This window comes from Salmo trutta, chromosome 15 (assembly GCF_901001165.1).
Source record: "Salmo trutta chromosome 15, fSalTru1.1, whole genome shotgun sequence".
Taxonomy (NCBI): domain Eukaryota; kingdom Metazoa; phylum Chordata; class Actinopteri; order Salmoniformes; family Salmonidae; genus Salmo; species Salmo trutta.
The window spans coordinates 42,085,527-42,104,257 of NC_042971.1; the positions used below are offsets into that span (position 1 = coordinate 42,085,527).

Genomic DNA, 18,731 nt, shown 5'->3' on the forward strand with positions numbered 1-18,731 from the left:
TAGTGAGTTCAGTGTGGAAAAATGGCTTTTGTGTCAATGGGCTACAGTCTGGTTTACAGAGGCGCTGAAGGCACGTGCGTCACAGTGGTCTGCTGTAAGTATCATAGCAATTTCAACGTACCAATACATTTTACCTTCAACCCGGCTTTGAAAAGCAAATGGCCAGTTAGTGTCTGGTAGTACGTAGGCAGAGGATCAGGCACACTTAAACAGTTAGAAGGGTGTTAATGTGTTATCTTAAAGTTGCATTACCCTCACAGAAATGCTCAATTACATATCGAAGGAGAAACGGCGACTCGGCGAGCCCAGGGGCAACAGCGACAGATGCCCCCTACAGGTAGAGAGAAATAATCACCCTTCTTACTAAATCCATTACATCTGCTTTGCTTTGACATCTATTTTGGTCTCCAGTGCATAGAGCTGCCTGAGATTACCAGGGATACAGTAATTGGCAACATGGCTGTGACTCCTCCAGATCAAGAGCCCAGTTTGGAGTATATCAGTTCTCAGTTCTCGTGGGCTGGAGACTGCAGCCCAGGGCTGGCTGTGTGAATGATCTCATTATCCCAATTACCTTCAAACAGGCTGAGGATTCTGTGGCAGTATGAAGAGTTGTGTCACTGTGACTTGGGTTTGGTTCACTGTAGCAGCATTTTACTACATATCGAAAAGTGACCAATGGCTTAACCTAATAATTCACTTAATAATTATCATTCACATCATAGAAGTGCACTGCAGACTGTTGTTGAATACAGAGAACTATATCAGTGTGTAAGCACTGTGTAGGAGACTAATAAACTTGCAGAAAACACTAGCTATAGGGAATCAGCCACAGAAGCAGTAAAGTGCTGTATCTGCAGCATGACTAATTTAGACACTCCCTTTTCAACTGAAAATCTTCCACACATCCTTCCTGCTGCCTGTATGACTAAATATGTCTCAGCCTACACTGTAAAATACCAACAAGATTGCTAAATTATGAATTCCGCCTAGGAATGAGGGTGAGATTCATCACAAAAAAATTTACCACCGTAAAAATGCAACTTGGCAAGCGAAGCCAGCATGAGCATCAATGGACTGTTAGGGCCTACATCTGAGTGTTGGCAACTCTTAACTATGCCACTTTGACCACAAAGACCTCAAACTGAACATTTTGTTTGAAAATTGTTTGCTGAGATGTGAAAATAATGAACTTTACCTACACTCCCCAATTTAGATGTACAAATTTGTACCATAAATCAATCAAATATAGGTCCATTCTAAGTTGGCTGGAGACAGAGACATACCAGGGTCACTGTGGTTCTGAGAGACACGTTTACAGTCCTGGATGAAGCCCAACCCCAGATGGACTCTGATCAGCTGAGGAAACCCACTACAGACCCAGGGGGCTAGTGGCAGCCCAGCCAGCCCAGCCGACCAGGTCTGATCTGAATGGTGGCCAAAACACACTGAGTGATAGAAGAGCACTCCGTACCAGGAGGTCCTCAGGGAAGGATGCTCCTTAAATGGGTTTAATTTGGGCGTCTGCCTCTGACTGTAATACTGTATGTGCTTCTAATGAGGATATATCAGTGTGGCCTCATGGAGATGGGGATGACATGATGAGACATTCTGTGATATAAGGTTCAGAGGAAAGCAGGCTATTACCTGGGATTGGAGATAAAGGTGTGGATGGAGAGTGTAAATTAAGACTAGTGCTACATTTATCTGACATCCACTGCTACTCGATAAGAGGGGGAGTTTTTGAGTTTTTCTGTTCCGTATCAAACGGGCTTTAACAACATTTCTCTGTAATGTGTTTCTGAGGCAGGTGCCACATACCACATATATATTTGGCTGCATGGCACATGGAAAAAAATGTATCACAAATTTACCAGAGGAAATACTAGCTAGCACTAGTTATGGACAGAAATTTGAATCAGGGGCATATAAGAAATGTTCAACCACTCAGTGTTCATTGTTTGGGTTTATCTGTGATATCAAAGAGGGCAAAACGAAAGACAACCTACTTTTTTCACTATACTCCTACAATGGCTGCCATTCATCAGAAATGCTCAACTAAAACCGCCATAAAGATGTTCTGATTGTGTCTCTTCTGCTGTTACATCCCTTCAAGGCCACTAGGAAAAAGCTAATTGAAAAAGAAAATGATACCAACCAATGGTACATATAAGCAGTGGTGGAAAAAGTACCCAAATATCATACTTGAGTAAAAGTAAAGATACCTCAATAGAAAATGACTCAAGTAAAAGTGAAAGTCACCCAGTAAAATACTACTTGAGTAAAAGTCTGAAAGTATTTGGTTTTAAATATACTTAAGTATCAAAAGTAAATGTAATTGCTAAAATATACTTAAGTATCAAAAATAAGTATCAAAAATACAATTAAATCATTTCAAATTGCTTATATTAGGCAAACCAGACGGCAAAATGTTCTTGTTTTTCTTTTTATTTAAGGGGCACACTCCAACATCATTCACAAAGAGAGCATGTGTTCAGTGAGTCCACCAGATCAGAGACAGTAGGGATGACCAGGTTTGTTCTCTTGATAAGTGCATGAATTGGACAATTTTCCTGTCCTGCTAAGCATTCAAAATGTAACGAGTACTTTTGGATGTCAGGGAAAATGTATGGAGCAAAAAGTACATTATTTTCTTTAGGAATGTAGTGAAGTAAAAGTAGTCAAAAATATAAATAGTGAAGTACAGATACCAAAAAAAAATCTACTTAAGTAGTACTTTCAAGTATTTTTACTTAAGTACTTTACACCACTGCATATAAGAGACAAAACTTGTGTTTTTCTTTTACTAAACATCTTTTTAAAAGTCGCCTCCTCAACACTGCTTTCAGCTCATGTGTTCTCTGCTTCTTTCCCAGTTTTGCCTTGGTTTGGGGAAGATAATTAGCTACTTCGACTCCAGCAAGGCAGCATAATTTGTCTTGCTCACGCCCGGCAGCACAGAAGCAAGTCCTTGCCGGTAATAAGTCTAAAGAACACATATGACCTTAGGACAGTTCCCATATGCAAAAGCATGGCAACTGTAGTTCAGGACAAAACCTGACAGGGAGACAAGATTTATGATCCAACTGAACAAACTATGGGAGGTATAATGGTTTTTATTTATTCTCTACCCCCTTGTAACAGTGTTCAATATTTATCGTTCTTTGTTAGGAAATGAACCATCGCAACTATTGTTCAAGACTCAATTGGACAAGCGGAGCATTCCTGGGGCAGGTTCCCCAGATACGTCCATGACTTCTGCCCACATTCCCATCGCTTTGGTTAGGAGGAAAGAATGCCACAGGTCAGAGGAATGAGACGATGAGGCTGGCTCCTTCCATCCCCCTTTAGCGTTGACATGGAATGCGTGATTGGCAGCTCTCTTTATGTTTCTGACTGGGGGGAAAGTCTCTCAATAATACAATCTGACTCTAACCGGCCCACTGGCAACAGGTTACTTACTCCTATAACCTTGAGACTCATAACAACATTTTCCAAATGATTTTGAGCTAATACATTAGCAATGTACATACTCCTTTAAGCTGCATTTGTCAACAAATAATATTATTCATGGTATTTCTCAATGCTATACTCTATATTTCCTATCTGCAAAGAAGAGCGAATCAACTAGTCTCGCTCGAGGGGAAAACAAACCTTGCAGTGAACACAGAATATTGTTCACTGACATTCTCAGGCAGAATTTGATGTGATTGAGGGTGATCTGAATTCAGCGGGAATTCCCATAGACTGTACTGTTACAGAAAGGACTTAATGAGGATCTGGCACCGCAATGGTGTTGCTGATCAGGTTACACACTGAGAACTGATTACCCTCTGCCCAACAACCAGCAAATAAACAGGTTTTACTCAGCAAACTGGAAGAATGCATAACCTGAGTAGCCTAAGAGACCCATGTCAATAATTGTAATATAACTTCCATTAACGTGAATAAAAAGAACTGGCCAAAAAAAGTCCTTTGCCTCTTGGATTTAAAACAGACAGAAAATGTGATTAGTTGATTCGCTCAGTGGGCTGCATTGGCATGAATAGTGTCTTCTATCCTACAAGAGAAATCACTAGCACTAATTCACCATTACAGTAGACAGAACTAATTAATTTGGCAGTAAGAGCTGATATCGAAGCTGCCGTCTCCATGCTAACCCTATGTAGACAAGTAAGAATGTAACTAGTCTGTCTAGCTAACACCTCTCCCAGGAAAAAAGCCTTGTATGCTCACAAAATACCTGGCTGAGAGCAAGTTCAAACATCTATGACACAACAACCATTTCATTGTCAAGACTTGTCCCAGGAGTATAGTAAGACTGCATTAATCAAAAACAGATCATTTTCTAGAGGAGCATTACACCACTTCACACGTTGAGCCCTGCACAACCGAGAAGTCATTTCTAATGGGTTTAACCAAAACCCACTAAACGCACACATAAATCAAAATAAGTGCATGTCTTGGCCTGACCAGATTTGCATCTGACTGCCCCCTACTCCCTTTTATTAACTACCACACCAAAGAGAGTCCTTTCAGAGTCAAGTCGGGATGAGAAAAGAACATCGGGTAATAGTAGGCGAGGGGAACAAAAAGGATCAAATGACAGCCTGTCATTGGGAAAGACAACTCAATCTCATTTGTTTAATTGAAAGTAGCACAATGTAATAATTCCACTGCTGGTGATCACAGTCAATTTACATATGTATTTCTGATTAGAGGGCATAGTCTGTGATGGATTATATCAACATATCACACCACAGGTCTGTCTTGAAAAACCTGTTGACCGCAACAATGTCGGTTAACAAGAGAGATAGAGCCAGCCCCATCTATATAAATGCAAATAGAATCTCCACCCAACACATTTTGGGGGGTTTTACCTTTATTTAACTAGGCAAGTCAGTTAAGAAAAAAATATTATTTTCAATGACAGCCTAGGAACAATGGGTTAACTGCCTTGTTCAGGGGCAGAACAACTGATTTTACCTTGTCAGCTCAGGGATTTGATCTTGCAACCTTTCGGTTACTAGTCCAACGCTCTAACCACTAGGCTACCTTCCGCTCTAACATGATGGGAGCCTTCTGTTTACTATCAAGAGGAAACAAGGATAAAACAACATTGAACTTTGACCTTTTCAACACTTTGTATGATTCCTTGTCATGCTGTTTGGAAACAAGTTAGGCCCCAAAGCAATAAAATACACTTGCCGTCTATTTGCCTATTAGCAGTGACATAGGAGGAACTTTACAGAAACAGCCGACCACAGAACAATGCTAAATAAGGGTGAATAATCTCAATATTAACAACTCACTCAAAGGAAAGGTCAACCAGTAAACTAAAATATACACTGAGTGTACAAAACATTAAGAACATGTTCTTTCCATGACATAAACTGACCAGGTGGATCCAGGTGAAAGCTATGATCCTTTATTGATGTCACTTGTTAAACACCCAAAGGACATCCAGACAGCTTGACACAACTGTGAGAAGAATTAGAGTCAACATGGGCCAGCATCCCTGTGGAATGCCCTTGACACCTTGTAGAGTCCATGCCCCGACGAATTGAGGCTCTTCTGAAGGCAAAAGGGGGGTTCCACTCAACATTAGGAAGGTGTTCCTAATGTTTTGTACACTCAGTACACTCAGTGTAGGTTAAAACTAGACATACAGACTATTTGTATGGAACATATTAAACTTGCTGCTGCTGCATCATTTCATTTAAATAGCTAATTGCAAAAAGGCAAATCTCTCTTTTGTGAAACCAGAGTTTCAACAACAGTTGACAGGAGCAACAAGAAACAGGAGAAATCCAAACAAAGCTGTTGTGATAAGGTTGGAACAGGTCTGTTTTAGTGCCTGCGGCGTGTATTACAGCTCTGGTCTGACAGACAGAAAGACGACAGTCCAGTTATTCAGTTTTTGTTTCAGTAGGGTTATTTCCTTTTTAATTATAGTCTTCTCAAGACACCATTTGGTTTTGCTTTTGAGGAACAGCTGGCTAATAGCTTAAGACAGCAGGGGGAAAGACACGCTATTAGGGAAGCTATATTATCACCAAGCTATATTACTACCATCTGCAACAGATACTGGCCCTTAATCTCACTGAGTTTGGCCACACTGACACCGGAGCCTCCCTCTACCCAACAAGTCTTCCCTTTTGTGGAGACAGCTGCAACCTTGCCTCGCAATGTGACTGTGGACACGCACTGTTCATCTAGCACTTGACCAGAACACAGATACAAAGTGGTTGATGTGCTTGAGCAGACACAATGCTAAATGGAGAAGACCACCACAGCCATATTGTCCAATCACAGCAAGTTTCCTCTTTGGCAACTTTTTCTTCCCAGGAAAAAAAGTCTTAATGGAATATTGCATAAGACTAGTTCATTCTCTTTATTGGGATTTAGAAATAAAACTATTCTAACCATGTGATATTTTCTACATTTGATTATTGATGACTTGATTCTTCCCTGGTTCTGTTTCCTTCCCACAGAGAATAAGAAATACATTAAAAATCCTGAATAGACTTTCTGGGTGCTAAGCCAGGCTATTTTTCAAACCTCACTCTGAGGGGATAAATGCTGACACACTATAATAACACTTGTCACGCAGCTGGCAACCCTAATGCCAACACAATGCACCAGAGGACTGCTGTTTTCAGAGCTTCCTCCTACCTCTTCTTTCAGCAGATTATTCAGACCGACTAAATTTGGGAACACTGGAATCATCGGAATCGAGCACAGCAGCTCCCCTGATATGGCAGAGAGAAGTCTAATGCTTGGATATTGTTGCCTGTATTAAATAACTATTAGGATTTGGGTATTGCATGTTGGATGCTTTAGTATGGCAGATGTTGAGCTGAAGGAGCTGTTTGAAGTGTCAAGTGCTCCAACTCCCCCCTCCCATCAAGCTCCTTGCCTTAGATTTACAATACATCTGTTAGTTTACATAATCACGTTTAATTTCCCCTACTGCTACGTATGGGCACCAGCCAGCACTCATGACAAATGCTCCAAGACTAATTGCTTTAAGACAGTTTTAGTGTGGAGAAAATTCAAACTCAAATATTAGGTTAAATCAGTCACTGGAGTATACATTTCATTACATAGAATCTAAACTCAGTAAATCAGTGTCCCACTATTCCTATAACAGTGGCTGTCAAGCGATCAAGTTCCAGCCAATACAGTCACATGATAACAATGACCACCCTATTGAAAAAATTGCTTGAAAAATCTGAATCAAAACATTTGTCTCTTATTACTGTTTTAGTAGAGGCATTACTGAGGCAAGATGATAACAGGTGCATATATATTTTTATGCTATTATGAAAAACACGCTTCAGAGATGCATAGCCTGGGGTTTCTCAGTCCTATTTTACTTCAGAGTGCCTTTAAAGTTTTTAAGCTGCCAGATCCATAAAGGCCATTCCGGTGGGAGGAAGCGGTGGCTTATGTCACAGCCTCATCATCAGTCAGAGCCTCAGCGGGGTGACCTGCGGCCACACTGTAACCTCACTGCAGGCAGACAATGGCCCAGTCCCCCGGAGGAGTACCTGGTCTCCAAACAATGTCATTTATTTTAATGTGAAAGGCCACACTGGGAGGAATTTCAATTTCGACTTCATTGTCCTCTTTTCTCGCTGAAACTTTAACCTGACAGCTCACCGCCTCTTTTCAAAACAAATGCTTTTGTCTGCAGGATTAATCCTCTATTGGTATGCCTGCATTGTCTTCAATATTCTCCATATCCCTGACTGTCAGGTAAAATAATTACATCAGGGTCATAAAAAGAGAAAATGTGCACGAAATCTGTGACTATCTAACTTAATCCATCAAACCAGCAATCAAAACAATTCATTAATAGACCTAAAATCCCACTTGCTTTAAGCCGCTGTGGATTTAACTGCAGACTAACAGAATCTTTATAAAGATCAAAACCACTATTCTCAGAATCCCTAAACAGAAAAAGATGTATTTTTATATTTACAAATAAATCCACATGGTATAAAGTTATATGCACTACAAATGATCTACTATGGGCTGTCTATAGTTTGCCTAAACTCAGTCAGAAATGGGAGAAAAGGGGGTTGTTTATTCCCCTCTGTGTATGCGCAGATTCCTTAGCAGTCTCCTGTAAAGAGCGGGAGAGAATGCTTCCCGGCGTGGGGCTTTTGAGCTGGCCTCTCCAGCTGCCAGGGCACTCGGCGGTTTGAGGGTCCGCCAATCCTTGGGAGCTGTGCCGTTAACAGCGTGACTTTTAATCCACCCCCTCCTCCCCGCCAAACTCTGTGCAGTGGACTAGGGAATCCTTTCATGCTGGTCATTCACATAGCAACGCCTCGAGAGGGCCTTCAAGGAGCCCCAGTAGAATGGGTTAAAGGTGGCATGGAGAAAGCCCTGGTTTACAGACACATTGGATCACTAGCCTTCATAGAGCTGGACGGCCAGACAAAGGAGAGAGGAAAACCTCAAGGCGGCTCCCATCTGACGTGCACCCTCAGAGAGGGAGAAGAACTCATGTTCATGAAATTTGAAAGGTGGCTGTTATCTATTTGTCACAGTCAGGGTCTATATGGTTATAATCACTCTGTCTGTGTTATGCCATTTCTGCTGTGTGATTTCTTTCATGATGCACGGTACAAATTAAAGGGTCTGTTTCATAATTAATAATAAAATGTATTCTAGCAAAGAGTCCATCTGGCGCAGTGACACACTTACAGAAGACTCGGCCTATCAGGCTCACGGCATCAGCCATTTAGTTAAATCTATTCTGAAACGCAAGTTCTAATGGGCTTTGGAATGGCTGTCGCATCCATCCGTTCCAGAGCCAGGAACTAGATTTGGAATGCAGAGAGACACATGGGTTTCCCTACTGCTGTCCTCTCCATGAAGAAGATCAAACCACTCGCTTCCCTGTTTGGGATCCTGCTCAATACATAGGTGTAACTAATGGAGTCAGATCCGATCAGAGTCTCTCTGTGTGTGTGTGTGTGTGTGTGTGTGTGAGGATATAACAACATTGATTTTAAGATACAAGATAATACAAGAAGAGACATAGCATGTCTATACATGACCGCACCTTTAGCCGTCCTTACCATTAAAACAAAACGATTCAAAACAACTTTTAAGAAACTACTATTAACACAGACCACCATAAGTAAAATAAGTTCTGCTACAAACTGTGAATACAAAAACTATTATATTGTTGAAGCCCTCAAAAACAAAGAGCACTATGTTAGGGGAATCATATGCATTTGTGGAAAGCAATATCAGTTTCCAAATCTCACAGTTGGTTGGGGCGATGTGTGTGCTGAGTTCCAAGGTGAGAGTGTTTGGTGGAATACCCTTTGTGTGATCTGTGCCTCTGATATCTAACATCTGTTCTTCTCCCCTTGTGCTACACAATCCCCATTCTGTACAGTAACCACTCCGCCATTTTTGTGCAAGAATGAGCTAGGCATGTAGAACTGACACCCCCCAACCGCATTATCCCAAGCCCTTGATTGTTTAGTAGAGTTAAATGAATGTTGTAGTTAACTTAGGAATGGTCATGGATCGAGTGTGCCAAACAATGCCGTTCTTGTGGCGCTCAACAATGACTCAGCCTACTCTGCCAATAAATATGAACTCAATGGTTTTCAGTCAACTGTATGTAACGGCTGTGACGAGAGATGGAAAAACACATGCATCCATTTTCTCATGCAACTTTATACAAAATGTCGGTAATGAAAATATAACCTTTCCGAACCACACACCAGTGGCTATTTTATATAATTTTCTATAGGACTACCACTAATGTACTACGCTTCTGAATGTGCCTTTCAAATATATCCAGAAACTTGAAATAACTGATCTCTGCTTCTCAGCTTCCTTTGTCTACATATGAGCGCCTTTTGTAATGGTAACTGCTTTGGGGTCCAATCTAATGACACATGTTCAACAATCAGACAACATTAATTATTAGTTGCCCCTTAAGCATTTGGGTATCTTTCATTGCATTGGAGAGCTCAGTATTTCATTTAGAGGGCTGTGAATCCATGAGTCAGTGCTAAGGAACTTTACATCCAGACTGTCAACAGATTCATAAAAGGTCCTGCACATACTAGTCGCCACATGAAAACAATTGTAACAGCTAGAAAATACATATGTTACTGCAAGAGATTTGGGTCATGCATTTGGGTGGAAAGCTCACTCCCCAGAGTAGCCCTGAGAAAACATGCTGTAAAACATTCCCCTGAATATTCCCTTTTCATGTATTGATTTAAATAAGTAACGAAAAGGGAAAGGCCACTTAGACTGACCTTATCAGTCAGCTACAGAGCACTCAGATAGGAGAATGTGGCCCACATGAGAATGGAGAAACATCGATGTTTTCATAGACATAAGATGAGGTAACAGTTCTCAAGTCTTCATCTCAAAATGTCTAATCTCTTGTGGACAGAAAACATACACACAAATGGACATGAACCTTCTTATGATGGGATAAAGGTTAGCCACTTTGGTCAGGGAGTTGGTCAATCATGGTTTTCCAGTTATATGATAAGATATTATGTAAAATAATTAATTGTAATAATTTATCTGCACTGTATGTTTGTTAGCCAGACAGAGGAATGGTTCCATTTTTTTTTTAAATTAAATTTGCAATATGCAACTTTTTGGGCAACCTGACTAAAGTCATATAGAAATGTGAGTTATAGATCTGTCATTCTCATTGAAAGCAAGTCTAAGAAGCGGTGGATCTGTCCTATGTGCGCTATTTCTATGCTTCCTGTTCTTAAAGATGCACTATGTAGAAATAGCTCATCCATCTCCTGGTTGCTAAAATTCTTATAGTTCACCAAATTTCAGTTTGTGACAAAACAAGCAAATATACTGTGGAGAATCATTGTATCATCTAAACCGCTGTAAAATATATTTTCCATAACCCAAAATATTGTATTTTCAGCTGTTTGAAGCTGGTGTACAAAACCGAAAGCAAAAGATGCAAAAACTAAACTTGAAAACAGGAAGCATAAAAATAGCGCATATGGAACTGATCTAACATTTGTAGACTTGCTTTCAATGACAATGACATATATATAATACGTCACATTTCTATGTACATTTTGTCAGCTCTCCCAAAAAATTACATATTGAAGCTTTAAGTTTAGTTTTTAGGTCTTTTACTTTCGGTTTTGTACACCAGCTGAAAATACAATATTTTGGGTTATGGAAAATATATTTCACAGCGGTTTAGATGGCACAATAATTCTCTACACTATACTTGCTTGTTTTGTCACATAAACTGAAATTAGGTAACTATTAGAATTTTTGCAACCAGGAAATGGCCGAGCGATTTCTGCATAGTGCACCTTTAACTGCCAATATTACATTCAAACAATAGTCCCAATCGGTATTAAATAGAATGCCCGCCTGTTGGGAAAACAACCTGTGGTTACCTAGGTTACCTCATTAGCTCACAGCAAAAACGTGACCCTTTTCAAACACAATTTTCTTGTTGTCTTCTTGTTTTAGTCAATTACAAAAGTACAACATGTCTAAAGATTACTTTTCAACATTGCCTGTTCTCACTACTTAGAAAAACATAATATTGTAGGGCTTCCCTCATGCCCCTATTCATGACAATGGTAGGAGCCGAGTGAGTTAGCTAGCTACCGACCAGAACATTAAGCTAGCCAAGCCCTACTACACAAACAAATTGACTATACAGCTAGAAATAGTGAGTGGCGTTATAAATGGACTATACTAAACAAGATACATGTCTTACCTGTGATGGAATGTTTTCCACACACATAGTAACGTGTAGCCTACTTGGACACCGAGTCCCCGCATTTCCCACTCTACAAAGGCGAATAGCGTGAAGCCACAGGGCTCTTCTCGCATGCTCTATTTTTTCCTACATAGGAGCATTGCGATCCATAGGTCGGGATTTTTGACCTGGTTACATGTACATTGAACAACACATCAACATTTTGGCACGTTTTGTTATTTCTGTATAACTAAAACCCTACAACGAAGTTGTCCCTTTTACAGTGGGGGTGAATGGGAAGGAATGTTGTTTTCTCCAATTTGTGAGCGTGGTCGAGGGAATTCCTTCTTATGACGTGAATATTGACTCGGCGTATAATGGTTTTCATTTTCACCCTATTCTGGAACTTTTAAGGTTTCTGACATATCCTATGAAATTACTAGAGGGGCTCTCTATGACCGTAGATCTATAATGATACAACGGGATGCGTGAGATGAGCAGCATTAGTTCCAGGTTGGGTTTTTCTTCACTGGTTATTCGGACAAATCACAATTTTGCAGGTGTTAGCATCTTTCTATTTCGGAAGGGGATGGGACATTTGGCCCATAGACTTGCCTGAAACTTGCAAAGAGAGAGATAGTGGAGCTATTTGTTCCAGTTCCGATCTTCGTTCTATCTTCTCTTAACACGTACTGTTGAAGTCGGAAGTTTACATACACTTAGGTTGGAGTCATTAAAACTCATTTTCAACCACTCCACAAATTTCTTCTAAACAAACTATAATTTTGGTAAGTCGGTTAGGACATCTACTTTGTGCATGACACAAGTACTTTTTCCAACAATTGTTGACAGACAGATTATTTCACTGTATCACAATTCCAGTGGGTCAGAAGTTTACATACACTAAGTTGACTGTGCCTTTAAACAGCTTGGAAAATTCCAGAAAAAGATGTCATGGCTTTAAAAGCTTCTGATAGGCTAATTTACATAATTTGAGTCAATAGGTGTACCTGTGGATGTATTTCAAGGCCTACCTTCAAACTCAATACCTCTTTGTGTAACAGTACAGCTTCTGTCCCTCTCCTCGCCCCTACCTGGGCTCAAACCAGGGACCCTCTGCACACATCAACAACTGCCTCCCACGATGCATCGTTACCCATCGCCCCACAATAGCCATGGCCCTTGCAGAGCAAGGGGAACAACTACTTCAAGGTCTCAGAGCGAGTGAAGTCACAGATTGACATACTATTAGCGCTCACCCCGCTAACCATTTCACATCAATAACACTCACCCCCCTTTTGACCTCCTCCTTTTCCGCAGCAACCAGTGATCCGGGTCAACAGCATCAATGTAACGGTTTAGTTTCCGTCCCTCTCCTCGCCCCTACCTGGGCTTGAACCAGGGACCCTCGGCACACATAAACAAGAGCTACCCTCGAAGCATCGTTACCCATCGCTCCACAAAAGCCATGGCCCTTGCAGATCAAGGGAAAAACTACTTCAAGGTCTCAGAGCAAGTGACATCTCTAATTGAAATGCTATTACCACGCAGCCCGCTAACTAGCTAGCCATTTCACAGCGATTACATTTGCTTGACATCATGGGAAAATCTAAAGAAATCAGCCAAGACCACAGAAAAAAAATGATAGACCTCCACAAGTCTGGTTCTTCCTTGGGAGCAATTTCCAAACACCTGAAGGTACCACGTTCATCTGTACAAACAACAGTATGCAAGTATAAACACCATGGGACCACGCAGCCGGCATACCGCTCAGGAAAGGGACGCATTCTGTCTCCTGGAGATGAACGTACCTTGGTGCGAAAAGTGCAAATCAATCCTAGAACAACAGCAAAGAACCTTGTGAAGATGCTGGAGGAAACAGGTACAAAAGTATCTATATCCACAGTAAAACGAGTGCTATATCGACAACCTGAAAGGCCACTCAGCAAGGAAGTGCCACTACTCCAAAACCGCCATAAAAAAGCCAGCCAACGGTTTGCAACTGCACATGGGGACAAAGATCGTACTTTTTGGAGAAATGTCCTTTGGTCTGATGGAACAAAATAGAACTGTTTGGCCATAATGACCATCGTTATGTTTGGAGGAAAAGGGGGGAGGCTTGCAAGCCGAAGAACACCATCCCAACATGAAGCACGGGGGTGGCAGCATCATGTTGTGGGGGTGCTTTGCTGCAGGAGGGACTGGTGCACTTCACAAAATAGATGGCATCATGAGGTAGGAAAATTACATGGATATATTGAAGCAACACCAAAAGACATCAGTCAGGAAGTTAAAGCTTGGTCGCAAATGGGTCTTCCAAATGGACAATGACCCCAAGCATACTTCCAAAGTTGTGGCAAAATGGCTTAAGGACAACAAAGTCAAGGTATTGGAGTGGCCATCACAAAGCCCTGACCTCAATCCTATAGAGAATTTGTGGGCAGAACTGAAAAAGCGTGTGCCAGCAAGGAGGCCTACAAACCTGACTCAGTTACACCAGCTCTGTCAGGAGGAATGGGCCTAAATTCACCCAACATATTGTGGGAAGCTTGTGGAAGGCTACCCGAAACGTTTGACCAAAGTTAAACAATTTAAAGGCAATGCTACCAAATACTAATTGTGTGTATGTAAACTTCTGACCCACTGGGAATGTGATGAAAGAAATAAAAGCTGAAATAAATCATTCTCTGTACTATTATTCTGACATTTCACATTCTTAAAATAAAGTGGTGATCCTAACTGACCTAAGACAGGGAATTTGCACTAAATGTCAGGAATTGTGAAAAACTGAGTTTAAATGTATTTGGCTAAGGTGTATGTAAACTTCCGACTTCAAATATATGTACCCAGAACTTAATCGAGTATCTAACCAATTACGCAAGACTTTAGTTCTGAGTTAACCAAGATAATAGAATGTCTAAAACCATGCCTTGTATATCTCACAATGGTATGTACGTACAATGACCTTCCTCGGGTGCTCAGTTGATCAGAATCAAGCCATTAATGGCTGAAAAAGGTAGACTCAGACAACTGTCTGGAATAGTAGCTCCACTACTTTCTAAAAGTGGAATATTAGAGTGCCTAATGACACAATGACTGCTTTTACGTTCCTTTCATTTTTGTGCTAAGCCGTCCTGAGGTGGCTCTAAATCTCTCCTCTTTGTGATGGGGTCTGGGTTTCTGTGAAACGTTATCAGAACCAGCATGAAGGGATGAGGGCAGGAAGAGAACAAAACCACTCCTGTGACACTTCTCAAAGGAATCTCTTTCTTGTGTAAACTACGGCTGAAACCTAGGGAGCAGGGGCATGGGTGGGTTTATTAAAGGCTGGAGGGTTGGCACAGCCTATTTAAACAGTGACAGAGTTAATCTCTAGACTGTCACTTTTAATCACAGGCGCATTGATCATGATGGCACAGTCAGGCAAAGCTCGAGCTACTCCACTTGGCTCTAATGTATTAAACACACAGGACACTCGATATCTTTTCCATTTATCATACGCTGCTGAATCTCCCGACCAAGCTAGATCCGTAAATGTCTATATGTGACTTTGTGAGAATAATTAAAACACAAATCAAATGCAATGTTTTCTCCCGTTTTACAACATCACGTCGAACTGTTTACATAACCATAGACCAGTCACTGAAGACAGATAGTCTCTCGTATTGGTCTTCACAGTGTGTGATTTCAGAGGTTTCACTCCCTAATTGATAACTTTAATAATACATTAACTGGCTAGTTAAAACATTAACCTTTGGTGTCTCCTTTCTCTTTTTGACTTGTTTTTGACTGAGGATGTATTATGGGGTTAGTTAAATTACCTAGTTAGAGGGTCTGATTTCAAGATAGCGCACTGAGCACAGACGAAAATAATACTCCCTGGCTTTAAAAGGCAAAGATCATTTCTGAATCATTGACTACAGTATAATTATGGTATGAAGTGCACAATCAAATGGAATGATACTGCGTTCAAAAAAAAATTATTCTTAACAGCCAGTCTCCTGTTGTCCTATCATAACCTCAGTGAGGAGACCTAACAATATTATGAAACTATTATTGTTAGTGTGTAAATGCAAGTTGTCTAAAAGCTTGCCATTGCCTGTATTTCACATGTGCCAATGGTTAAAAACAGCAAATCTAGTCTCTTGAAGACATACAGTAGGACTAACTGGCCACCACCTGCTTGGCTCTATCTGACACATAACTCAGAATCTTGGGAAATACAGGACAGGATTACATTGCTATTGTTCTCACAAGGGAGAGAGATGGCAGGGTGAATTTATGAGGTCTAGCAGTGATGGGTCTCAAAAGCAGAACAGCATCCTACATGTAGTACAGTGCCTATCATACGTACTCACCCCCCTTGGATTTATTCCCATTTTATTGTGTTACAAAGTTACAAAATCAATGATCACATCTATACTGACCACATCTACAAAATATATAGACAAGCTGACATGGTACGTCTATGGAATAGACTGATAAATATGCCAGAAGACAGAATCACAAAAAAAATCTGGACTGGGACCTTACTCATAACTATCCATGGGCTAGAGAATTATCTATTTGTTGTGAAACTGAAATAGAGTTTCAACAAAAATATGGTAATTTCAGGAACAAATTTCCATGTGGTGTTAACCAAATCAAGGACAAGCGTTTTCTGATCCAAAAGGAAAATTGGGCAGCTGATATTTGGTTTGAACCTAAACTTAGAACGTACACTCTCATCAAAGAGAACTACATCACTGAACCATATGTCCACCTGAACCTAACAAAAAGCCAAAGGTCAGTTAGCGCACAACTCAGATCCGGCACACTCCCTCTGGTTATAAAGACGTGTAGATTTAACAGAGTGCCTGAAGATAATTTTTAGAACATGCCTATTGTGTGATCTTGAAGAAATCGAAAATCAATTTTGTGTTTTATAGCCCTCTGTATGACGATCTGAGACATGTTCTTTTTTTGTATATATAAAAAATGTGGCGATAACCCTGAAGTATTCTGCTTATGGGACGAGCAGAGGCTTGAATTTTGTTTCAGACAGGGCGTGTTTGAGATTGCTCAGATTGTTCACAATGCCTGGAGGAGAAGGAGAAATGCACTGTTTGTGTAGTGTGGCTAGATGGTAGCTGTACTGGCCATGATTATTGTACGCATATAATTTGTAAAATGTTATTTTGTTTTGAGTACAAGAAAAATGGTACTGTGTTTAGTAGTGTCTTGTAAGCCCATGTGGGCTGGGCACCAGTAGGTATATGACACTTAAATAAATCATATCAATCACTCAATAAACAATAACAAAAAAGATCTACACACAATACTTTGTAATGGCAGTGGAAGATTAAGATTAATGAAAAATAAAACACTAACATATCTTGGTTAGATAAGTATTCACCCCTGTGAGTCTTATTAGATAAGTCTATTAAAAATATTTTCCCATAATTGTTTTCAAAATTCTTCAAGTTCGGTCAAGGTGTTAGGGATCATGGCTAGACAGCCATTTTCAAGCCTTGCCATAGATTTTCAAGCAGATTAAAGTCAAAACTGCAATTTGGACACTCAGGAACATTCACTGTCTTCCAGGTAAACAACTCCAGTGTAGATTTGACCATGTGTTGTAGATTATTGTCCTGCTGAAAAGTGAACTCCTCTCCCAGTGTCTGCTGTAAAGCAGATTGAAGCAGGTTTTCCTCTAGGATTTTGTCTGTGCTTAGCTCTTAGGTTTTTATCCTGAAAACCTCCCCAGTCATTGCCGGTGTCAAGCATACCCATGCCATGATGCAGCCACCACCATGCTTGAAAATAAGGAGGCAGTTACTCAGTGACGTCAGGTGTTGGATTCGCCCCAAACATAAGCCTTTGCATTTAGGCCAAAAAGTGTATTCCTTTGCAGTGTATTTTTGCAGTATTGCTTTAGTGCCTTGCTGCATACATATGCATGTTTTGGATTCTGTTTATTTTTATTCTTCTTTTTACTCTGTCATTTAGGTCATTATTGTGGAGTCACTGCAATGTTGTTGGTCCATCCTCAGTGTTCTCCCATCACAGCCATTGAACTCATTTCTAAAATAATAGCCTCATGGTGACATCCCTGAGCAGTTTTCTACCTGTCCTGCGGCTCAGTTCAGAAGGACGACTGTACCTTTGATGTGTCTGGTTGATTTAATACATAATCCACAGCCCAGTTATTAACTTGACCATGCTTAAAGAGATACTCAATGTCTGATTTGTTGTTACCCATCTACTAATCACTGCCCTTCTTTATGAGGCTTTCAAAAAGTTTGGTCTTTGTAGTTGAATCTGTGCTTGAAACTCAATACTCGACTGAGGGATATTACAGATGCGGTATGTTTGGGGGACAGAATAAGGGGTAGTCATTAAAAAAATCATGTCAACCGCTATTATTTCACACAGAGTGAGTCCAAATAACTTATTATGTGATTTGTTACTCATGAATTAATTTAGGCTTGTCTAAACAAAGGGGGTAAATACTTACGCAATGACTACATTTTAGCTATTGAATTTGCATTCATTTGTAAAAATGTGTAGAATTCTTTTCACTTTGACATTATGGAGCATGTTGTGTAGATCAATGACAAAAGAAGCACAATTAAATCTATTTCAATCCCACTTTGTAATGCAACAAAATGTGAAAAACATGTATGATAACCACTGTCAATCTAGGTGACAAACTACTATATTCTTTCTCAATGTTTGTGTGGGATATCAGTGAGCCCAACATGGAAATTGCTACAACACACTACATTTTAAGATGACAAATATGACATGAAGTATTTTTTCTACGGCTAGAACAAGATGCTCATATAACAAAATAAAGAAAGGTTTGTCATAATATATTTGATTGTACTTTGAACAAAATATTCTCCCTCTTTTTCATGGTAGATCTACAATATAGTAAATGCAGGTAAACCTATCTTAAGTTGCTAGTGAGCTCACTTCTCAGAGGAATTTAGAGAAATCT

At 40.3% G+C, this 18,731-nt stretch overlaps 1 protein-coding gene across 2 annotated transcripts in view; it reads right to left on the reverse strand.

The window, feature by feature from the left end:
• The window catches only part of LOC115149085 (ephrin-B1), a 72,765-nt gene that overhangs the window by 49,342 nt on the left and 4,692 nt on the right, over window positions 1-18,731 (reverse strand). Inside the window, exon 1 of one of the 2 annotated variants that reach the window (XM_029691596.1) lies at window positions 11,768-11,946. The exons of the other annotated variant lie outside the window; for it this stretch is intronic. Within the exon in view, the coding sequence (XP_029547456.1) occupies window positions 11,768-11,883 (116 nt within the window). The 5' untranslated portion in view covers window positions 11,884-11,946. Of the gene's footprint in view, window positions 1-11,767; window positions 11,947-18,731 lie in introns of those variants that run through there. 2 annotated transcript variants of the gene reach the window in all.